General features: G+C 37.0%; 1 protein-coding gene across 2 annotated transcripts in view; it reads right to left on the reverse strand.

Moving 5' to 3' along the window:
- Nucleotides 1–7,037: 7,037 nt before the first annotated feature.
- HELLS (helicase, lymphoid specific) overlaps nucleotides 7,038–25,090 on the reverse strand; it is a 40,755-nt gene continuing 22,702 nt past the window's right edge. The window contains exons 12-22 of one of the 2 annotated variants that reach the window (XM_079899571.1): nucleotides 23,371–23,467; nucleotides 21,691–21,852; nucleotides 19,767–19,906; nucleotides 19,536–19,674; nucleotides 18,137–18,220; nucleotides 17,934–18,053; nucleotides 17,003–17,119; nucleotides 16,487–16,646; nucleotides 11,739–11,835; nucleotides 11,581–11,657; nucleotides 7,038–9,781 (exon numbers count right to left, since the gene is read on the reverse strand). In XM_079899571.1, the coding sequence (XP_079755697.1) occupies nucleotides 9,687–9,781; nucleotides 11,581–11,657; nucleotides 11,739–11,835; nucleotides 16,487–16,646; nucleotides 17,003–17,119; nucleotides 17,934–18,053; nucleotides 18,137–18,220; nucleotides 19,536–19,674; nucleotides 19,767–19,906; nucleotides 21,691–21,852; nucleotides 23,371–23,467 (1,288 nt within the window). In that variant the 3' untranslated portion in view covers nucleotides 7,038–9,686. Of the gene's footprint in view, nucleotides 9,782–11,580; nucleotides 11,658–11,738; nucleotides 11,836–16,486; nucleotides 16,647–17,002; nucleotides 17,120–17,933; nucleotides 18,054–18,136; nucleotides 18,221–19,535; nucleotides 19,675–19,766; nucleotides 19,907–21,690; nucleotides 21,853–23,370; nucleotides 23,468–25,090 lie in introns of those variants that run through there. The other variant, XR_013824205.1, reaches the window with a different exon arrangement.

A 25,090-nucleotide genomic window follows, 5' to 3' on the forward strand; every position in this document is an offset into this window, starting at 1 on the left:
TAAAGCAGGAAGAGCTGAGGACAGATTCACAGAGAAAAAAGTAGAAAAAAACCCAGGAAGCAATTGATAACAGTAGAAATCTGGCAAAAGATGGCACCAACCTATATGATCTTTCCCTAAAATACATAAGAATAAAAGCAGCTGTTAGAGAATAGTTCTGCTGTTATTTGATAAGCTTTAATTTTTAAAGGAAAAAAAAGCATACTGGATTGGTCACTTGAACTCTGACAGGGAGGTGTCCCTAACAGATGGCCTTGTAACGATTTATATTGAAAGATTTAGTGTAGGTAAAGGTCTTGGAACAGGGCCTGGCGCGTGGTAGCACTATACACACATGATAGCTGGCATTATCGTTAAACGGTCACTATAGCATTTTTTCTTTGTCTACAAGCTGGCTTCTGACAAAATTTTTCTGAAGTAGGGTAACATGCAATTTGCTGGTTAAAACAAACAAACATTGCCCTTTAGATGATTATAACAGCATGTAACTCAAAACTCTGCTTCATATCTCCCTGACAAAGGGTTTAAGTATTTCCAAGCTGGCTGAAAATACACTGTGGGCAAGCAGATCCCCCTCTGCACATGCTCCCTTTTGCTTCCTGTGGTCAGTGCAGCCAGGATTACCTGAAAGAAGGTTGCCTTTTTCCTTCTCTGACAAGCAGCACTGCAGGCGCCCATCCCAGGAGGCACAGCCCTCTCTGCAGAGCAGACGGTGACAAGGAGGGGCAGAGTGATGGTGAGATGCCTCAGGGCCAGTCCTTGTGTCTTCACTCCCTTCCCGCCACTTCCCAGTCTGGCTTCACCCCTTTTCTACTCAGTCAGGAACAGTCTTGGCCGCAAAATGTTCAGTATGTATCAAGCTAAAAAGGCATGTTGAAAAGAACATACAGAGAACTTCCATTTGAAAGAAAACATGTAAACACATATATGTTCACATAGAAAAGTGTGGGAAGGAATTAGCCCCCAGGTTTTTAACAGTAGTGGCTGGGTGGTGAAATAAGTGATTTTTCCTTTTCTTTCTTTTCTTTCTTAAAAGTATCTGATGTTTTGACACTATCAACATAGAACATGTATTAGTTTAGAAAGAAGTGGGAAAAAAGTTATTTGGAAAGAATGGTTTGATTTTTTAAAGACTGGAGAGTTTCTGCACATGCATTTACCAGTCTTGTCTTAAATATTTTATTATTTGTCATCAGAAATCATCTTTATCAAGATTAATATTGTAATCATAACGCAAAGCATAAAGCCCAGCTATGCCTTGAAAGGGCAAGTATAAACACATGGTCGGTCTAAATCAGAATGGGCACGAGAAAAGGTTTATTTTCAGGTACTTGAAACACCTTTCCTTTTGGAAACGGCCTTTAACATCTTGCTCATTTGGGGACACTGGGGCCTTCTGATAAGAGTTAAGTATACAATATAGTCAGTTTTGATAAACACCAACACCTGAGTAAACCACACACTATCAAGATGTAGAATAATTCCATTCCCCTGGAAAGTTCCCTCACCCCGTTTCCAGGCAATCCCCATCCTCAGAAGCAACCACTGCTCTGGTTTCTAGCACATTAGTTTTAGCTCTTCTAGAACTTCATAGAAGTAGACACTTTTGAATGATGAAATTGGCTCTTTGCAAACACCAGACTTTAAAGGATTTTAGGATTATCTTTACAAGCAATTGAAGAACCCTTTGGTTTCAGAACTCTACCTAGTTACTATGAGATTAGCTTCATAATTCAAACATCATATGCATTTATATACAGTATGGAATTCTACCTTTTTAGGAGAAATAAATTGCCACTGGGAAGTCTGGGTGTGATTTGTGTCTGTTTCTCTTTAAAGAAACACTTCAAATAAGGCCAGTTTTAAACTAACATTACTGGAAATTTAGCATTTTCCTTATAGGAAGAAAAGAATTATAATTAGAACTTACAAGGACTTCTCACGGGATTTAAGGGATTTTCTTATGTCCCAAAACCCTCTCTGAAGGTTTGCTTAATCTTTCTTCCATTTGCTCATTCTTGTGTTTATTCAGTAAATATTTATTGGACAGTTACTGCACACCAGGGTCTGGATTAGGAATTAAGGAAATTTTTCAGGAAAAAAAGAAAGTGGTCCTCGGGATATTATTCTCTAGTCAAGAATAAAATGCATATTCTCGGAGAGTTATAAGGTACTGAATAATGAGTGTCCTAAAAAAGGTAGAAGGATCTGTAGAAATCTGAAAGGGATGAAAATACCTTGTTGTGAGAATCAAGAAAATTTAATGGAATCAAGAAAAATTAATGGTATTTGAACTAAGCTTTGAAGACTGGGCAGAACTAACTAAATATCACAAGGCTTCCAAAAACAATTTCAACTGTCTCCAACTGGTTTTGTATTTACTTGTGTTTGAAAGTAAGAAAGAATTCTCAGTGGTGGTTTGCATAAATGCCTCATCAGTCCCTGTACCCATACCTTTGCCATATAACTTTACAGTGCCCCCCAACTATGATTCTGGGCTTGCCCCAGTGACTCTCTTTGGCTGATGGGAAATTAGATGTGATGCAAGTAGAATGGGGATAGTTAGGCAGAATTTATAGGGCATAGACAGTCAACCTCCTCATTTAAGAATGGAACAGCTAAGCCAAACTTGAAAGCTTTTGGTGCAGCTGACCTTACATGTGCTCCAGGATAAAGCTGCTAGCAAAGCTCTCTCAAAAATTAACTACTTACTAGGCCACAAAGACTATCTTAATCGACCACCAAAAGCAACACTGTTATTCTAGCAACATTCACTGATCCCAATGCAATGAAATCAGAATTCATTTTTTAAAGTCTAACCAAAAAAAATCCACCCACCATGTGACAGTACTGTTCAAAATATTTTAAAACATCTTAAATAATAATTAAGGTGTGAAAAGATTCTAAAAGTAAAATCCCAACTATTTGCAAGTAAATCTCATTAAATGCCCAGTATTTATCAATATATAAATTGTATAGCTTTGCATGTAATCACTGAATTACAAGAAATAAATTCACTAACTATTCAACTTCAACAATCATAAAATAAGAATATAAAGATAAATCCAAAGAAACATGGTAGACAGAGCTGACATGAATGGCTCCCCACCAACTATAAACACATATAAATGCTGCATAAAATATTACAAAAATACTTTTATACAAACTCAAAGGAAAGAAAGGCAAATATTCAGGTGCCAGAACCCAAAAGATAAAGAGTGGAATACAGAATTGACTCATAAGCCCAAGGACAGAACAGAATTATTGCCTCAAAATGGGGCATTAAGTTTTGAAACAACTACATAAGACCTGGATGTTCACAAGACTGCTTCATTCTATTAAAAAAAGGATTAAAAGAATTCTATCCACCAATGTAGGAAAGTGAAGACGTTCACTGTCAGTCCAGGTAGGACCTTGGGTATGGAGAAAAAGGTCACCCATGAGAAATAAAAACCAAGATCTGCACCACATAAGGGGTGAAGGCTATGTTTGTTTGGTTTTTTAATTTTTTAAATTGAAGTATAGTTGATTTACAATGTGTTAATTTCTGCTGTACACCAAAGTGATTCAGTTATACATATATATACATTCCTTTTTTTAATATTTTCCATTATGGTTTATTATAGGATACTGAATATAGTTCTCTGTGCTACACAGTAGGACCTTGTTGTGTATCCATTCTGTATATATTAACTTACATCTGCTGATCCCAACCTCCCACTTCATCCCTCCCCAACCCCCTTCCCCTTGGCAACCACAAGTCTGTTCTCTATGTCTGTGAGTCTGTTTGTTTCATAGATAGGTTCATTTGTACTGTATTTTAGATGCCACATACATGATATCATATGATTTGTCTTTCTCTGGCTTACTTCTTTTGGTATAATCTCTAGGACCACCCACGTTGCTGCAACTGGCATCATTTTGTTCTTTTTTATGACTGAGTAGTATTCCATTGTGTGTATCTTCTTTATCCATTCATCTGTCCATGGACATTTAGGTATTGGCTATTATAAATAGTACTGCTATGAACATAGGGGTGCATTTATCTTTTCAAGTTATAGCTTTCACTGGATATATGTCCAGGAGTGGGATTGCAGGATCATATGGTAGTTCTTTTAGTTTTTTAAGGAAACTCCATACTGTTCTCCATAGTGGTTGTACCAATTTACATTCCCATCAACAATGTAGGAGGGTTCCCTTTTCTCTACACCGTCTCCAGCATTTATTATTTGTAGACTTTTTGATGATTCTGACTGGAGGTGATACATTATAGTTTTGATTTGCATTTCTCTAATTAGCGATGTTGAGCACTTTTTCATGTGCCTGTTGGCCATCTGTGTCTTCTTTGGAGAAATGTCTATTTAGATCTTCTGCCCACTTTTTGATTGTTGTTTTGATAAATCAACTATACTTCAATAAAAAAAATCTTTTTAATGGGCTACATTTTGAAGTACTTACTGAATTAGGGTGATCCTCAGTGAGGTACTAACGAGCCATGTCAGAAATGTGGATTCTATGTTAGGCTGGTTTCACTTTACTTTTTTGCATGGCAAAACTTGTATGCCTTGAAATACCTTCACTGTTCCCTCACATTTAAACAGATGTGATTCTAGGTTGGGATTTTTTTTCAACACATTGAAATTTTTAAGTCTTATTTTTACTGTTAAAATAACACATCTGCTGTCCACCTGATCTTTGTTCCTTTGTGAGTGATCTGGTTTTAGAAGACTCTCTTTGCATTTGATGTTATTTTATCTATAATGAATCCGGGAGTATAGTTTTCCTTATCTTTTCTGTTTAGTGCTTGATAATCTAATCTGAGGTCTTTCATCTTGCTTTAATTCTAGGGAACAGTATTTCTTTATCCAGTGTGTTCACTGGATGATTCTAACTTTATTCCTACTTCATGTTTCCAACATGCTCTCTTATGTAGTCAACAAAACAGATAAAGTACCCAACCTTGTGGAGATGATGAGAGGCTGACAGATTGGCAAGTGTGGTCCTTTGGGGGGAGGATCAGGGACATTCATTCTGAAGTGAAATGCAAGCTGACACCTGAATGCCAAGGAGCCAACCACTCACACGTCTGAGTGAGGAATGTGACGGAACAAGTCCAAACAGTAAGTAATGAGTTGATCAATTATTAATTTTTAGGATTACCTCTGGCATCACTGGTACCTATCTTCAGGTCCATGCAGAACTTAAGCTTCCATTCTCTCCCATGAAAATATTAAACCTGTCTTGTACCAAGTAGTATAATATTCTATTATCACTTGTCATACACCCTAGTACTGGTATAAAGAGAATTCATTGGAAGGTGGAGAAAAAGGTAGGAACACAGCAGGTATAACCTTGGTGGTGAGATAAATAGGGTAAAGGAAAGCCTCCTGCACCCAATGCTCCCAAATGAGTCCATGCCTGTTTCCCCAGCACAAGGTAGTCAGGTCAGAGATCTCATTTTGATGAAACGATAAGATGAGATTCACTTCATATCTTTCAAGAAATACGCTTAGTATTGGTGGTGGTGGCAGCAGCTAAAATCCTTATTCAAAAATCCAGTAATAAATTGTACAGAGAGCAAGAGAAAAGAGGGGTAAGATAACTATATAATTGATCTGTTCTCACCAGAGGTTTTCATTGGTACTGAGAAATGTTTTTTGGTTAACGGTTCCCAAACCTCACTAATTTGCATACCCGTCATAGATTTTGCTATGTAGAATTAGACTGTGGTGACGAAAATTAGAAGACTGGTTACCTTAGGGTAGGGTTATTAACTAGGAGGGCAGAAAGCCTTCTTTAAAGAAACACCCCCATTTAATCTGGATGGTAAATTACACAGTGGATACACCAAACTGAGTATAAGATTTCTTTACTGAGATGTTATATCTCAATAAAAAGTGAAAATGAAATTTGCTATGTTTCTATAATAACTGTGCTATTTTTGTATTTCTTTAAATAACTTTTTAAAGCTAAGAAGAAATGAAATGTTCATCTGAGCACCTTAATTGTATAGGTGCAGGGGGTGGTGGTGAGCACTGAAAATGAAAAAGCAGGCACACATTATTTTATAAACATCCTGAAATACTTTAGAGAAGAGGAACGGCTCACACAATCCCCCTACTATCAAAGACCTCTTCAGGTGGTGACATTTAAGCAAACAGTTAATAATATAGAGGAATCTAAAAAGTAGTTAAGACTCAGGAAGAAATAAAAAAAGACCCAGAGATGTGACTTGGGGGCTGATCTGTAAATTGATCTGACTGGAGGAGACAGATTTGTGAAAGGGAGATCAGGAAAAATTATGGACAAATTAATTTATCCTTTAGGGCTGCGCTTCTCCACTGGAACCTCTGGACATAGCTCAGGAATTTGAGTTTTAAAATGTGTATTCATTTCAATCAGATCTAAACAAAATGTATAACAAGTACACTATAGATCACATGAATGACCAACTACTATACAATCAAGTACAGCTTCCTGTGAGTGCTCATACTTTCCAATTATATTGGTACCAAGTAACACCTAAGAGAGACAGTATTTTTGTTGCATCTGGCTGCCATCTGCTTGGTGCTGTTGTCAAACTCATGTCCTAGATATGCACCATAGACTACATTACAACATGTTGTATTTTAAGCTTAGTTTGCCACCTCTAAGCCAGAAATAAAAATGTAAAAATTTGTTTTTATAATTCACTTTAAAAGTCATTTCAGGGCTTCCCTGGTGGCGCAGTGGTTGAGAGTCTGCCTGCCAATGCAGGGGACGCGGGTTCGTGCCCTGGTACGGGAAGATCCCACATGCCGCGGAGCAGCTGGGCCCGTGAGCCATGGCCGCTGAGCCTATGCGTCCGGAGCCTGTGCTCCGCAACGGCAGAGGCCACAACAGTGAGAGGCCCGCGTACCGCGTGCGCGCGCGCACACACACACACACACACACACACGCACACGCACACACACACACACACACACACACACGTCATTTCAACTTTTAATCAAACCTGTTTAGAGTTAAAATCATTACCTAAGTTAGAGACGTAAAATGTATATAATGGAAAGACAAGCTTCACTAGATTTCGACAAGTTACCTATTCTCTGAATGTAGCAATGGTTGTAAACCAAGTGATAACAATAAGTGATTCCAAAGAAATAAAGACCAAAAGATATCTTTAATTTTACTCATAAATATGATTCCTTGGGCTTGATTTTTATAACCATAATCAATGATAAAGTATTAATACATAGTATGTTATTTGTGAAGATGTACTGAATACAGCAAATAGAATCATAAAAACTTAAGTACCATTAACTTAAAAAACTCAAAACCAAAATAATCTTAGGAAGTAAGAGTATAGAATTTAAAACCAGAAACACTTACTTAATGTTTTGAATATAAACGTTAGTGCATTTCAGGCTTTTCATAAAGTATTACTTCAAAGTTCTAAGACTAAAAAATCAAATACAATTGCTAAGACATCAGTGAAAGATTCCATCAAACATATTTGCCTGGAAATGTTCAAGTACCACTTTCACTATACCTCTCAGTACATTCAGGAACTGCCTTGTAATACAGAAGAATGACTCACCGAATAGTAAAGCTAATGAAGTATTTTTCTTGGCAATTTGACAAAGTGAGGGAAGACAAATCCTGGTCTGAGAATACCTTTTTACACAGATGAAGCAGGGAGTATTTGTTTCAATATCATGGAGTGAATACATCTGTTCCTCTTGCCCCTTAAACTAAAATCTGGAAACTAAAGTAACAAAGGATGAAAGAGTCATTAAACTCCCAGAAAACACAGGAGATGACAACACAAGATTTCAGAAGTTGAAAAATAACTGCATGGTTGGTAACAGTCTTAAGAGGCTGGAGAACAAGTTCATACAGTTCAGATTTGGGATCGTTTATCAGGCAACCAAGTAAAAATATCAAGTAGGCAGTTGGAAGTGAGTTCAGGAGAAAGATTCTTGCTGGAGATATAAACCTGAGTCATACCACATAGTTGGCATTTAATTTAATACATAGTTGGCATTTAAAGCAACAAGACCATCAAGGGAGCCCACTTGGGAGATTCTAATGTTAAGGAGTCAAAGACGTAAGAAAGAAACAGCAAAGGAGATTGAGAAAGAACCAGAAGTAGGAAGAACCAGGCAAATGTGTTTGCTGAAAACCTAGCAAACTAAAGAAATGGTTTAGTGGAAATGAAACAACTATGTGAAATGCTGCTGAAAGATCAAGTAAATGAGGTCGTAGAGGTCACTGGAGACTTTAAAAATCTGACTGGAATGGGTTTAGGAAAAAAATGGAAGCGAAACAAGTCAGTGAATATAGACTTGTTTCAAGGAGTTTGCTGTAAAACAAGAAATGGGGCCTTTCTGTTGGCTCTAGCTAGGACAGACTATATCCATAAAAGTAAACAATACATGGGCACAGATGCTGGTAGGTTTACAGATGCAGTGGTGGCAAGTTCTTTTCTGATCATTTTTATTTTCTCTGTGTGGACAGGGAGCAAGCCCAGAGGGAGGAGGTATTAGAAATGTTAAGGACAGAAATAAACCCATGAAATAATCATTTGAGCTCAATGTAAGAGAATGGATTAGAAAAACTTAGTATGACTACTAAGCAACCAACTAAGGTTACGATGATGATTTGTCAGCGACTGGTAAACATTTCCACTTTGAAAAAATCCACTCTGTAGTCTATTCTTTCCTTTGGCTGAATATTCTCTTAAAATAGTTTTTCTTCTGAGTCCTAGGTTCCATTACCCTAAGGCAGAGAGAATCTCATCTACATTTGAATATACATGGCAGCAAGAATAACAACCTCCACAAAAATGTATGGTTCAGGGAGCATTCAGTTTTCATATACATACAGGGCCTAAATGGTTCCCATTTTGCTCCTCTGTTATGGATCTTGTGTTACTTATATTCCTAAGTCTTATTTTAACCCCTCCCTGCTATAAATTTTCAGGGTCCCTTTTCTCTTGTTCTGTTCTTGTTTTGCATGGTACACTGCCACTTCCAATTTCTGGTCTTTTGTCAAGAACCTATAATTTCTTCCAGAGCCTTCTCTGCATTGATCCAAGGTCCAGTTGAAATCTTTATATGACATATGTGTATAGTACTAATGAATGAAACAAGAGTTACCATAATGTTGAATCACAATGCCAGTCAAGACGTTTGCTAGTATTTCACCTGAGCCATTATTTATCTGAAAAAATAATCTGATGAGATCATCTTATAACAAACATTTATTTGGCAAACTATTTTATAGAAAGAGACCCTAAAAAATCAAACCATTTCTTATTTCAACAATAGACAGTATAATCCCAATCTTTCCCCCATCCAAAGCCTACTCCATAACTGAAGTACCAAAAACTCATGAACTGTATTGCTAAAAAGGAGGGTGGGGGAAAGACATTAAACTTCCACAGGAAGACTGTATAAATCTGGCAGTGGTTAAGGACACAACAGCCTATACCCAGGAGTACTATCGAGTCCGAAAAATTAACTGAAACTTACTATGAATATGTCTTTGCTCTTAATAAGGCTCAGAAACGTATGCAATGGTACAAGTTATATTACGTAAACTGATATAATCAAAGAAGTAGAGTGAAAAATCTGGATTTTAACACCAATACAGATCACCAGATGTAAACAAGAACTTTTTAAAGACATTCTTTTAGCTCCAGTTTAAAACAAACATTCGGGACTGGAATCTTCAGAATTTTCTAGTATCTTGAAAATCCCCATCTTCTCTTTAATTGGTCCTGAGGCATTCATTTGATCTAAGAGAAAAATATATAAACAAGTTTGTTTTTTTTTTTAAGTATAAGAACTTAAAAAGAAATCTTAAAAGAGAGGTCCACTATGTTTTTATGAGAAGTGAGTCATTTGTCCAAAATTTTAAAATCCACAGAAATGTGGGCCACTTTAGAAAGAAAGTACACTCCTCTTATTAAAAACTAGAACTGGCCTCCAGGGAACAAACAAACTGAAACAGCAGTTTGCTAATCAAAATCACTTCTGCTGTATTTAAAATATACTGATACATAGCAATAAACAACACCAATCTGAATTATGTTCTCAGAGATATTTTTTAAAAAGCCCGATTATGGTTAGTTTAAAAGCAGGAAAGCAAAACATCATGAAAATATATCTTTATACACTCCCATAGCTAATATGAAATCTATCTTTTGCATTTTTGTCAATATGATAGCTATTGGAATGAAAGCACTACTGGTTTTAATTTGCATTCTCTGATTCCTAGGGAGATTGAAGCATCTTTTTATGTTCGCTGGCTGTTTCTTTCTCTCCTGGTAATCGTCTGCTCTTAAGCTGTCCAGTTTTCTTGTTGATATTTACTTATTTATATACGATAAACATTTCCTGTGTGCCGCTGTGTGCTGCAAATATTTGTAGTTTATCTCTTATCTGTTTACGGTATTGTTTGTTTTTACAGAAGTCTTTAAATTAATAAAATCTATTCATCTCTTCATTTAGTTTGAGAGTTTTGTATCCTGTTTAAGAATCCTTTTCCTGGGGCCTCCCTGGTGGCGCAGTGGTTGAGAGTCCGCCTGCCGATGCTGCCGATACAGGGGACGCAGGTTCGTGCCCCGGTCCGGGAGGATCCCTCATGCTGCGGAGCGGCTGGGCCTGTGAGCCATGTCTGCTGAGCCTGTGCGTCCGGAGCCTGTGCTCCGCAACGAGAGAGGCCACAACAGTGAGAGGCCCGTGTACCGCAAAAAAAAAAAAAAGAATCCTTTTCCTGGACTTCGTTGGTGGCGCAGTGGTTAAGAATCCGCCTGCCAACGCAGGGGACGCGGGTTCAAGCCCTGGCCTGGGAAGATCCCACATGCCGCAGAGCAAGTAAGCCTGTGCACCACAACTACTGAGCCTGCACTCTAGAACCCACGAGCCACAACTACTAAGCCTGAGCGCCTAGAGCCTGTGCTCCGCAACAAAGAGTAGCACTTGCTCGCTGCAACTAGAGAAAGCCCGTGCACAGCAACAAAGACCCAATGCAGCCAAAAATAAATAAAAATTTAAAAATTTACTAAAAAAAAAAAGAACAATGGGTAAGGGGGGGAGGAGTCGGCGAATTCCGGAATGCAGGTCATTTTACTGGACAAATAACCCAGTTTTTCCAACAAATCGATGGCATGGAAAAACAAAAGTGAGGAGGGTGATATAGAAGAAAAGAGATATAGCAAACAATGAAATTTGGATCCTGATTCAAACTGTAAAAAGATTTGAGACAACTGGAGAAATCTGGATATGAACTGGGTATTAGCTGATACTAAGGTTTCAGGACCAACTCTCTTAAATGTAATAATGACATAGTGACTATGTTTAAAAACATGTTCTTCTCAGTAAAAGATGCCTAAGAAAGTGGCTATGGGTAAAATGTCATGAGTTTAACACTCTGACTAAAGAAAATGGCAATGAAATAAAATTGGCTAAATGTTGTAAACTATTAATGGCAGAATGAATTATCCACAGAGGTATATTATACTATTCTCTCTACTTATGTATATGTTTCAAAGTTTCTGTAAAAATAATAAGTAAAACCATGAGAGATACTTACCAAGGAGATCACTTCGATCTAACAACAACTCCAGATCTTTATCACTAATGACCTTCTCTCTTGATCCTTTTACTTCCCTGTAAGGAAAGAAGATATTCACATCTATATGATAAATCAAAACTATGCATTATATTTTTCTAAAATTAAAATAATCTTACCTTTCATAATCTCTAGATTTTAATAATTCCATTAATTCCTTAGGGTCTAAAAAGTTCTTAGATTGATTTAATCCAGATTGACCACCTTTGAAATGATCTAGAAAAAATTTTCAAGAAATTCAAAACACTCAAAATTGCCTTTAAAGCCAAAATACAATACATTACAAACCAATCAGAATGCCTTACATTAAAAAGGACAGACAAACCAAGTGTTGGTAAAAAAAGAAAAGCGACTGCAATTAATCATACTTTGTTGGTGGGAGTGTAAAATGGTTGGGGAAAAGTTTGGTAGTTTTCTGTAGCTAAACATACACACACTCTAAGACCAAGAACAAATACATACATATGACCATAAATATTTGTATAAGAGGAGCTTATGCATAAGAACCAAAATCTGTAAACAATTCAAACATCAACAAAAGAATGGATGAATTACTCAGCAATTTTTTTGTTTAAATCGCAAACTTCTAACACACACAACATATATGAATCTCAAAATATTATGTCGAATATTAAGTAGCTAGGCAAAAAAAGAATACATACAAATGAATCCAGGTATGAAGTTAAAGGAAAAACTAACCTATATGACAAAAATTGGAATAGTGGTTGCCTTCTAGTGAGGAGCAAGGGAGCCTCAGAAATGACTAGAAAGGGAAACTTTCTCGGATGTTGGAAATGTTCACTACCTCGATCTGGATAATAATTAATCGAGTATATACACTTGTTATAGGCATCAAGCTGTACACTTAGCTGGGAATTTTACTGTATGTATATAACACCTCAATAAAACACTGTCAGCATTTTAAAAATTCCTTTCAAATTGTTCTCTGAGATTAATCTCTAAAATTAGTAAAAGTAAAACTTGGGGAAGTAAAACTATAAACTGTACCTAATTTAAACTAAATTCAAAACAAAACAGAATTTATTTCATAATTCAAATCGCTAAAAGCAGCACAGGTGAAAAAATTTTAATTTGCACAACATCTTATTAGGACCAAGTTCCTTTTTCCTCCAATGGAAATTCTAACTGCAATCTGAATGCTCCATCAAATCAAAGAGGTCTAAAGCCTAATCCACAATTTCCCTCAAAATCAGATATACTGGAGAAGGTATTTGCAAGTAGAAAAGTAGCATAAAATAAATTGATAGCAATTTTCAACATTATGATTTTTCTAGGCTTCAAAACTTATTTCTTAAGGCAGCCATCAAGCCATTTATCCAAACAGAATTTTATATTGAATAAATAAAAGCAGAACTCCAAGGAATACCAGGGAACAGAACATAAAATGCCAATGCCTCACCCACTTCACTTTCTCTATCCTCAAAATCTTTTCTAGATTAAAAAAAAAAATATTGTGTTTTTAATATTCTATTATTGAAACTATGAAAAGGGCATACTGGAGTCAAATATTTTTGAAATAGTACGTTCAACAAAGTAAACAGATTTTATTGTAGCACTACTTCAATATACCTTTAATATTCTAATATTTAATATATTTTACTTGCAAGAAGAGGCTTGGAAGTTTTCTTAAAGCATTTTGGCACACAAATCTCTTATCAAGAATAAACAGTAGGGCTTCCCTGGTGGCGCAGTGGTTGAGAGTCCGCCTGCCGATGCAGGGGACACGGGTTCGTGCCCTGGTCCGGGAAGATGCTGTGGAGCGGCTGGGCTCGTGAGCCGTGGCCACTGAGCCTGTGCATCCGGAGCCTGTGCTCCGCAATGGCAGAGGCCACAGTAGTGAGAGGCCCGCATACCACAAAAAAAAAAAAAAAAAAAAGAATAAATAGTAGTGGCTTCCCTGATGGCGCAGTGGCTAAGAATCCACCTGCCAATGCAAGGGACACTGATTTGAGCCCTGGTCTGGGAAGATCCCACATGCCGCGGAGCAACTAAGCCCATACGCCACAACTACTGAGCCTGTGCTCTAGAGCCCGCGAGCCACAACTACTGAAGCCCGCGCCTAGAGCCTGTGCTCCGCAACAAGAGAAGCCACCGCATTGAGAAGCCTGTGCACCTCAACAAAGAGTAGCCCTTGCTTGCCGCAACTAGAGAAAGCCCACACGCAGCAACTAAGACCCAACGCAGCCAAAAATAAATAAATAAAATAAATAAATTTATTTTAAAAAAAGGATAGACATTAACAATAACATCATACTCAACAGTGAAAAGCTGAAAGCTTTTCCTAGAAAATCAGGAGCAAGACAAGGATGGCTACTCTCGTCACTTCTATTGACACAGTATCGAAGTTCCAGCCTCAGCAATCAGACAAGAAAAAGAAATAAAAGGCATCCAAATTGGAAGGGAAGAAGTACAACTATCACTATTTGCAGATGACACAATACTATATCAAGAAAAAAACTAAAGTCTCCACAAAAAACTGTTAGAGCTAATAAATGAATTCAGCAAAGTTGCAGGATACAAGATTAATATACAGAAATCTGTTGCATTTCTATACACTAATAATTAACTATCAGAAAGCAGAAGTAAAAAAACAATCCCATCAAGAATGAAATATCTAAGAGTAAACTTAACTAAGGAGGTGAAAGAAGCATTGGAAGAATTAATATTGTTAAAATGTCCATACTACCCAAAGCAATCTACAGATTTCATGCAATCTCTACCAAAATACCCATGGCATTTTTCACAAAACTGGACAAGTAATCCCAACATTTGTATGGAACCACAAAAGACCTCTCCAAAACAAAAGCAATCTTGAGAAAAAAGACCAAAGCTGGAGGAATCACGCTCCCTGACTTCAGACTATGCTACAAAGCTACAGTAATCAAAACAGCATGGTACTTGCATAAACACACACACATAGATCAATGGAACAGAATAGAGAGCACAGAAATAAACCCACAGCACTTATGTTCAAATAATCTATGAAAAATAGGCAAAACATACAATGAAGACAAGACAGTCTCTTCAAAAAACTAGATAGCTACATATAAAAGAATGAAACTAGCACATTTTCTCACACCATAAACAAAAATAAACTCAAAATGAATTAAAGACCTAAACTAAGACCTGAAACCATAAAACTCCTACAAGAAACTACAGGCAATATATTCTTTGACATTGATCCTAGCAGTATTTTTTAGATCTGTCTCCTCAGGCAAGGGAAACAAAAGCAAAAAAAATAAACAAATGTAACCTAGTCAGACATAAATGTTTTGTACAGTAAGGAAACCATCAATAAAATGAGAAGGCAACGTACTGAATGGGAGAAAATATTTGCAAACTCTATGTCTGATAAGGGCTTAATACCCAAAATATTATAAACAGCTCATACAACTCAATATCAAAAACCCTAAACAACTGATTAAAAAACTGGCAGACCTGAATAGACATTTTTCCAAAGAACATCTATACACGGCCAACAGGCACATGAAAAGATGCTCAGTATCGCCATCCATCAGAGAAATACAAATCAAAACCACAATGAGATATCACTTCACACGTGTCAGAATGGCTATCATCAAAAAGTCTACAAATAACAAACGTTGGCAACGATGTGGAGAAAAGGGAACCCTAGTATGCTGTTGGTAGGAATGGTGGGAAAACAGTACGAAGGTTCCTCAAAAAAACTAAAAATAGAACTACCATATGATCCAGCAATTCCACTCCTGGGTATATATCCAAAGAAAACAAAAATAATAATTTGAAAAGATACTTGCATCCCAATGTTCACAGCAGCATTATTTACAATAGCCAAGATATGGAAACAACCTAAGTGTCCATCAACAGATGAATGGGTAAAGATGAATGGTTAAAGAAAAATACAAAATGGAATATTATTCGTCATAAATAAGAATGAAATTCTGCCATTTGAAACGTGCATGAACCTAGAGATTATGCTTAGTGAAGTAAGTCAGACAGAGAAAGACAAATACTGTATGTTATCAATTATATGTGGAATCTAAAAAATAAAACAGATGAATAACAAAACAGACTCAGAGATATAGGAAAAAAATTAGTGGTTAGTGGGGAGAAGTGGGGGCAAGGTAGGGGCAGAGGATTAAGAGATATAAACTGCTATGTATAAAATAAATAAGCAATAAGGAGATATTGTACAGCACAGATAATGACTTTATAAAAATACAATCATTATTTTTTAATAACTTTAAATGGAGTATAAGCTATAAAAATTGTGAATCACTATGTTGTACACCTGAAACTAATATAATATTAGAAATCAACTATACTTCAATAAAAAGTTTCTTTAATGAAAAAAAGAATAATCAGTAACATCAGGTCAATCTCCATGACAGTTTAAGATATGGCACTTTAAAAGTATACTTGATACTCTTCACTGCCCCATTGCTCCTCATTTTAGACACTAGTATTTTTCATTATGTCTATGGTCACACCAACCCAGCTTAGGTCTTCACAGCTCCAAATTCCCCACTGCCTATTTAAATCCTGCACTGATTTCTTTTCCTTCTTTTCTTTTTTTTTTTTGCAGTACGCGGGCCTCTCACTGTTGTGGCCTCTCCGGTTGTGGAGCACAGGCTCTGGACGCGCAGGCTCAGCGGCCATGGCTCACTGGCCCAGCTGCTCCGCGGCATGCAGGATCTTCCCAGACTGGGGCACGAACCCATGTCCCCTGCATCGGCAGGCAGACTCTCAACCACTGCGCCACCAGGGAAGCCCCTATTTCTTTTATAAAGAAAGTAACAACAATAACAAAAATTCACAACAGACAACAGACAACTTAAGCGAGAAAGTACTACAAAATGTTATTTACTTTTGTGGATGATCAACTTTTCCAGTTTTCTTTTAGCAGCTGCTCTTTCCACAATTTTCTGATCAATAGTATTTGCTGTAACAAGACGATATACAACAACTGGCTTTGTCTGACCAATTCTATGACATCTATCCTGGGCCTGAAGATCAGACTGGGGGTTCTTAAAGTTAAAAAGAAAAATAACATTTAACAGCTTAAGGTTAAAATTATTTAAACTCATATTATGTGGGTAAAGTCAATAAGCATGATCCAATCAGAATCTTTGTTTAAAAAGATTCTGATTAAAATTGAGTTAAGGTACTGTTTAAGTGCCTTAACTCAATTTAGACTGCTAGAGTGACTTCAATGATAAAGTAGGTTCAAGTCATTACACACTGGACACTTGACAAAGAAATGATTTTCATCTTAAAGTGGATACCTTTTCAAAACAGAAAAATGAAATTACAAAGTGTACAATGAAAGATTAAAAGTTCAGAATGGAAATATAATCAGTATATTGCTACACTTCCAACTTACCCAATCACTATCATAAATGATAACAGTATCTGCTGCAGTCAAATTAATGCCCAGACCACCAGCTCGTGTACTCACTAAAAAGATAAACACATCTGGATCTGTGTTGAAGCTGTGCATCTAAAAGCAAAAGGGATGTAAACATAAGGAATTAAGAAAGAAAGAAACTGTTCTTGCCTGGAATGTGGATATAGAGCTGCATATTAAGCAGCTTATCTTATAACCGTTTGTTTACCAGCAAAGGAAAGGGGAGGGCAGTGGTGTCCCAAGGGATATAATAAGCCAGCATTCTTCAAGCTGGGTGTGAGCTCTTAAGCATCCACAAGACTTTTTTTTTTTTTTTTTTTTTTTTTTTTGCGGTACGCGGGCCTCTCACTGTTGTGGCCTCTCCTGTTGCAGAGCACAGCCTCCGTACGCGCAGGCTCAGCAGCCATGGCTCACGGGCCCAGCCGCTCCGCGGCATGCGGGATCTTCCCGGACCGGGGCACGAACCCGTGTCCCCTGCATCAGCAGGCGGACTCTCAACCACTGTGCCACCAGGGAAGCCCCCATCCACAGGACTTTTGATGTGGGATAAATAAATACTGAAAGCCACAGCAGCCATAAAGTTGAAAATGACCAATTTGGTGGAAAGAGATAAAATTATCAGACTCAACTCCCATAAAACAAAAAAATCATGATCATGCCTATTGCCTAAGTTGTGGCAATAAACCAGAGGCCCTAGGATGTAGGTCCCTTTTTTTTTTTTGGGCCGTGCCATGCGCGATGTGGGATCTTAGTTCCCCAATTGAACCTGTGCCCCCTGCAGTGGAAGTGCAGAGTCTTAACAACTGGACTGCCAGGGAAGTCCCTAGGTCAATTTTGAACATTACTTCAGAAATCAAGACAGGAGTTACAAAAAAGAATTAAGTATGTATGACATAAGCAGTCTTACATTTTTTTCTCTCTCTGAATAAGACATGGATCCATCAAGCCTGCTGAAGTTGAAATTTCTAAAGTGACAGTAATCTATCAAAATGTCCAACATTCTTGTCATTTGTGAAAAAAGCAGCACCTGAAATTTAAATATATCTTAGTATCTATACTGATTAATGAAGAATAATTAAACAACCAAAAATCCAATCAAAAGTACCATACCTTATGACCTCTGGTTTTTAGTTCTGGCAGCATTCGATCCAAAATTAAGAATTTCCCAGAATTTGTTACCAACTCTTCATCAATCTTAAAAGTGGGGAAAGAAAGGAAAAAAGAAATTGTCACAACAACTACTAATAATCTGTTTTTGTTAAAATAAAAACCATGTTAACAGTTTAATTTTCAATGACAAATTAAGTCCCTATAAAACTTTTTAAATTGACCTTGTTATTTGATCTTTTTTATCAGAAGATAAAAAAGGAAAAGGAAAGACATACTCAAGGAAAGACAAACTCTACAATTTAAAACCAATGATTTCACAAAAAACAAAATTCAGTTTAAGTGTATAATCTATCCTCCCCACACCTCTCCCCAAAACTTTGTATAACAGAACATTAAGTTCAAACTTACTTAATGTTGAGGTTTATTCTTTATAACTGAGTACACTTTCAACCAAATGCGTATGAAAATTACTGCTAAAGCTCTCAGTAGAAATTAAAGAAAGTATAAGAGCTTATAAGCAACCTAAGTATCCAAAATGAAATTTTTAACCTTCCGGTGAATATTAATTACCTTCAGAGATTATCTTCTTCCTTACTCAATGAAAAGCTTTAAAACACTGGTTCTCAAATAGGGGCAGTTTTGCCTTCCACCCCCAGCTTATATTTGGCAGTGTCTGGAAGATACTTTACACGTTGACACAACTGGGGGAGGGAAATATTTTGGCATCTAGTGGCTACAGGCTAGAGATGCTGGACAAATGGCCTATAGTCCACAAGACAGCACTTCCTTAACAAAGAATTATCTGGCCCAAAATGTCAATATTGACAAGGGTAAGGAACCCTGCTGTAAACTAGTACAAAACAGGGTTATTGAGGGTTACTGAGAACTGATTTCCTTTACTACTAGGTTGTTTTTCCATCAACTGCCAAAGAAAGCAATTTCATTCATTTAATCTGAAAGCCCACAAATCAACATAACTTTTTGCTCTCTTCTGTGGCTATCTGTTGAGATTTAAACAATGAGCAGCCCGACTGATTTTGACAAGCTGAATACTAATTAAAAGGAATACTGAAAAGGTGACAACAATCTCCAAAATAGACAGCAACTAAAACACAGAGTGGAAATCAACTGTGTTACTTAAAAACTTATATTTCCAATATCACTCTAAATTTAGGAGGATTCCTAGCTGTTTACATGAAATATATAAATAAAAATATTAGTTAGCTTACATATAGAAAACCACCTTTTTTCTAACATTCATAAAGTTCTCTGAATTTGGGGGGAGAAGACAATCTTCATATAACAGTATTTACTGTAAGTAATAATAAAAAAAATGACACTTTCACCCCACATAAAAAGTTACAGACATCAAAACAGTGTATTATTAAATAGTATTCACCTTAAACTCTTGTGTGACCGGGTCTATAGGGTACTCAATCAGATATGGATGGTTACAGCACTTGCGAAGTAGCATCATTATATTCTGCAGCTTCAGATTAACTTCAGATTCTATAGGGATGTTTGTTTCCACAACAGCTCTGCACAAAATATAGAATCCATGAATGAGACATTAAAAAAAAAAAAAAAATCACAGTTTAAAGAATACTTAAATTTATTTTTAAACTCACACCTTTCTCGGTCTACCTCTGGCTGTATTTGGCTGATCAATTTTTCCAATTCATTAGGGAAATCATCTATTTTGCTGTAATCTATTGACTTTCTAGTTCGCCGTTTTGGTCGTCCAGTGGGACTCAGCTCAACTGTTTCTTTCTAAAACAATAAATTAAAGAAATATCTTTTTAAAAAGCTATATATATACTCTTAGTTATTTGTAGTGAAGTGGACGGAACTAGAGTCTGTCACACAGAGTAAGGTAAGTCGGAAAGAGAAAAACAAATACCATATGCTAACACAAATATATATGGAATCTTAAAAAAAAAAAAAAGGTTCTGATGAACCTAGGGGCAGGACAGGAATAAAGACGCAGATGTAGAGAATGGACTTGAGGACATGGGGAGGGGGAAGGGTAAGCTGGGACGAAGTGAGAGAGTAGCGTTGACATATATACACTACCAAATGTAGTGGGAAGCAGCTGCATAGCACAGGGAGATCAGCTTGGTGCTTTGTGACCACCTAAAGGGGTGGGATAGGGAGGGTGGGAGGGAGACGCAAGAGGGAGGGGATATGGGGATAGATGTATACATATAGCTGATTCACTTTGTTATACAGCAGAAACTAACATACCATTGTAAAGCAATTATACTCCAATAAAGATGTTAAAAAGAATGTTAAAAAAAAAGCTATACTCTTAAATTCTATACACACACACACACACAAAGTAGGGTATATAATATTTTTATGTACAAAATGTTTTAACATATAAAGAAAAAAATAATTTTGTCTGTCATCATCAAGTTTATTAATTTCCAAAGGCACAAAATCAAGGATCCATAAACTATAGCCAAATGTAAATTTTATCCTGGGAAATTTAATTGTTTTAACACTGATGACAATATCTGGAATCAGAGTTAATGCATTCATATCAGTGGAAAAAAATAAGGATGGATAAAACTTCTGAACTTATATAAAGGAATTTAATAGCTTTGGGCTGAAATGAAGCTCCACATATCTGCACTACAGAGGTTATTTTTTTGGATTGGTATAATACTGCAATGAAATTCCTTCCAATAGGCAACTACTTTAATTTTCTAACAGTTAAAAAGCCAGAGATTCCCTTTAATTAAAATGAAAATGAGGGCTTCCCTGGTGGTGCAGTGGTTGAGAGTCCGCCTGCCGATGCAGGGGACACGGGTTCATGCCCCGGTTGGGGAAAGATCCCACATGCCGCAGAGCGGCTGGGCCCTTAAGCCATGGCCGCTGAGCCTGCGCGTCCAGAGCTTGTGCTCCGCAACGGGAGAGGCCACAACAGTAGAGGACCGCGTACCGCTAAACAACAACAAAAAAGAAAATGGGATAACAGTCTAATGGTTGTACAAAAACAGAAATGCGTAATCATAAATACTTTGAAAAGAAATACACAGGTCCATGGCAAACAGTCAAAAATCTGGACATCTGAACAAAATTTAAGGGTCTTCTAATCTTCAGTTATAAGATAATCACATTCCAATTCAATTTCTTGTAATATGGTGGGTAACTAAAAAAGATATTTCTTTCAAATAGAGGATTTTATTAAATTTTTTGGCTACCAACAACCTGCTGTAAAGGGATTGTATATTTGGGGTGACTGGTCTAGTTGGCAAGCCCTTAGTATATTGTGTGCTTGTTCGAATGTATTTCCAAATCCATCCCCAGACAGTATTTCAGATGACTATAAAGCAATCAATGCAGGAACCATCACTTGAATTTTAGTAGGACCACAGAATTACTAGGAGACAATTTTTGCTATTGGCCTTATGCCTTATACTCCAGTTAGAAATTCACCCTCAACAAGTCATGAAAACAGGTGATGAGCCTCATATAAGACTGAAATCAACCATGAAATTTTCTATGCCAACTCTCATTTACAGGTAGGTTATTTCAAATCCACACTCTACCTCGCTGGATCCAAACATGTTTGCAATTGTACGGTTCACAATGGCTGTGTAAAAGATCTCTTGTTTCTTTGAAAGTGGTGCATAAACAACTACTTCTCGTTTAGGAGGAACTTCAAGGGCAACATCAGATTTTAGTCTTCTCAATAAGAAAGGTGTTAAAATCTAAAATTTAAACATGAATAAACATATATAAATATTAAACATTTTTGTATTTTCAAGGAATACTCTCCCCAAATACCCTTTTACCCCTTCTTCCTCTTTTCTTCCTATATAAAACTATCACATCTCAAAAGGTGATATAAAATATTTCCTTGAAATTTTCCAGACCAAAAACCACCACATGACAAACTCATAGCGTTTATCTGTAACATTTCACAACTTAATTTTTCAAAAATTCTAGTATAACTTGAATATTTTAAAAAGCTGAAATAAGAAGGTGATATCTGTACTTCTTAGGGATAAAGTTATAGCCCACAGTTTTTAAAAGTGAGGTTTCGAATTAGTAGAAAACCAAAAAATCAACTGATCCAGAAAAGTAGGCATGAAAAGTTTCCTTCTATAAGTTCTAAAACTTCAGACTTAAAACTACTCTCCTTCATCAGCTGTGATGACAAGAGATTTCCACATTTATAAAACAACAGAGAAGCAATAGATAACTATATCATTATTAAACTACTTAGGTTTTTAAAAGAAAGTCAACTTAAAAAAATCATTTTATATCCTTTATAGCCTTCCCTTTAAATTAGTAATTAATTTACATATAGATTAGGGCTCTGTACTTAAATACCTCAAAGGTATAGAGCCAAGCATAGAGAGACTTTAATTTTCCAGAGAAAGAGAGAACATTACCAGTAGTTTAAGAAAAAAGTATCTGTAGACAGCGGCCCAGACACAAATATACCTACAGGCAAGTATCAGAAAAACATGCAAATGATATGGGGAAGTAAGATTTGGAGTATTATTTTTACTTTGATTTACGTACTATCTCACTTCAAAGTCAAAAAAACTTTTTCAAAAAGATTTTGAATAAAATTGTCAAAGCACAATTGAGAAGCTTTTCAGGCCCACATATGAAAACTAGGAGACCTTTGAAAGATTATGTTTGTTTAAAAATAGATAGGATAGGGCTTCCCTGGTGGTGCAGTGGTTGAGAGTCTGCCTGCCGATGCAGGGGACACGGGTTCGTGCCCCAGTCTGGGAGGCTCCCACATGCTGCAGAGCAGCTGGGCCCGTAAGCCATGGCCGCTGAGCCTGCGTGTCCGAAGCCTGTGCTCCGCAACGGGAGAGGCCACAACAATGAGAGGCCCACGTACAGAAAAAAAAAAAAAAAGGATAGATGGAGTTTGTACAAAACAGTAGAATGGATCATACAAGTAAGTAAATTATGCAACTATTATTGGCAAACATTGCATAAAAATTTTCATTTTTGGCTGACAAACATGTCAGTAACCATTAGGGGTAAAATGAGTATACGTGAAAAGGACAAAATTTTAAAAAGCACTTTACTTTTGCTTTAACACCATGAGACCTCTAGGGGAGGGAAAAGGGCAGGAGAGTAAGTTAAATTTGGGGGTGGGGGGGCTCACTTTTCAAATTCTACCACAATGGGTTGAACAGGTAATTTCTAGGGTTCCTTTTTCATTCTATGAGTCTAGTAAGCAGAATAAGAAAAGTCAAAACCTGGTGCAGCATATGCAATACATTCTGTTCTCTTTCTTTAGCAATAATATCTTCAGCAGTTTCAGAAAGACTAGTGATATCAAACCAAGATTCAAAGCTGTAAAATAAAAAAATTATTACAAGTTAACCTAACATATAAATCAGTTATATTAACATGACATATGTTTTACATTTTCAACTTTGTATTAATCTGTGTATTATGAAGCAGATATTTTCTTAAAGGGAACATTTTTTTCTGATTTATAATTATCTTTTTTTTTTACATCTTTATCAGAGTATAATTGCTTTACAATGGTGTGTTAGCTTCTGCTTTATAACAAAGTGAATCAGCTATACATATACATATATCCCCATATCCCCTCCCATCTTGTGTCTCCCTCCCATCCTCCCTATCCCACCCCTTTAGGTGGTCACAAAGCACCAAGCTGATCTCCCTGTGCTATGCAGCTGCTTCCCACTACATTTGGTAGTGTATATATGTCCATGCCATTCTCTCACTTCGTCCCAGCTTACCCTTCCCCCTCCCCATGCCCTCAAGTCCATTCTCTACACCTGCTTCTTTATTCCTGTCCTGCCCCTAGGTTCTTCAGAACCATTTTTTTTTTTAGATTCCAATAAATATATTATCTTAACAAGAGTATAAATATCAAATAAACATTAAAGTACCCCCCCTTTTTTTTTTGCGGTACGCGGGCCTCTCCCGTTGCGGAGCACAGGCTCCGGACGCGCAGGCTCAGTGGCCATGGCTCACAGGCCCAGCCGCTCCGCGGCATGTGGGATCTTCCCGGACCGGGGCACGAACCCGTGTCCCCTGCATCGGCAGGTGGACTCTCAACCACTGCGCCACCAGGGAAGCCCCCCTTTTTCCTCTTTTTAAAGGCAGACTTCATTAGGATATGTCTGGAGTCTTGGAAGCGTGACTATCCCATGTTCTCCTACAAATGGACCTTGAGATGGGTCCTCCTCTATTGGGGAATGTTATCCTCTACGACAAAGCACGTAGCTTCGGGAGGAATGCACATGTCCCATGGGAGGAAGGGGACACTGGCCTAGCCAGTCAGGTCAGCCAGATCAACCCTAGCAATCAGTGGGGTGACAGATGTCACAGCCAGACTGCCCCCACATCCTAAGGTACACATTTTATGGAACATTTTAATAAAGTTAAAGAAATGAAAACTATCTCTGAATATCAAGACCACATGATCTCTCTCTTTAGGTAAAAATGTGACCCACTACAGTGTTTTTAAAATTCAACATATATGTACCCTGATAATGATATCTATTAATATCCTTAGTTCTTCACAATGTTAAAAAAAAACAACCCTATTAACATGAGCTATTAAATATAAGCATGTCTACACTAAGTAACGCTATATTGTCAGTAAATACAATTGGGAAAAATGCCAACAACATTAATGCAGTAGTTACATCAGATATTTCCAAAATTTCGTCACCTCAGGCACATTTTATAAATTCAGATTCCCAGCTCCTCCCTCAGTGTTCTAACTCAGTGGAAATGCATAGGACCTGGAAATCTTGCCTTTTAATAAATGTTCCCTAAGACAGCCTGGCCTTGGGCTAATATCTGGTCACCAGAGGTGGAATACATTCTCAAAATAAAACATTAAAAGTTATTCTCCCATATAAAATTAACTTTCTTCCTTCACTGATGCCAAAGTAAGTGTAAATCAATTATTTTGCCCTCCTGATTTTGAAACTT

The sequence above is a fragment of the Stenella coeruleoalba genome (assembly GCF_951394435.1).
Source record: "Stenella coeruleoalba genome assembly, chromosome: 16".
Taxonomy (NCBI): domain Eukaryota; kingdom Metazoa; phylum Chordata; class Mammalia; order Artiodactyla; family Delphinidae; genus Stenella; species Stenella coeruleoalba.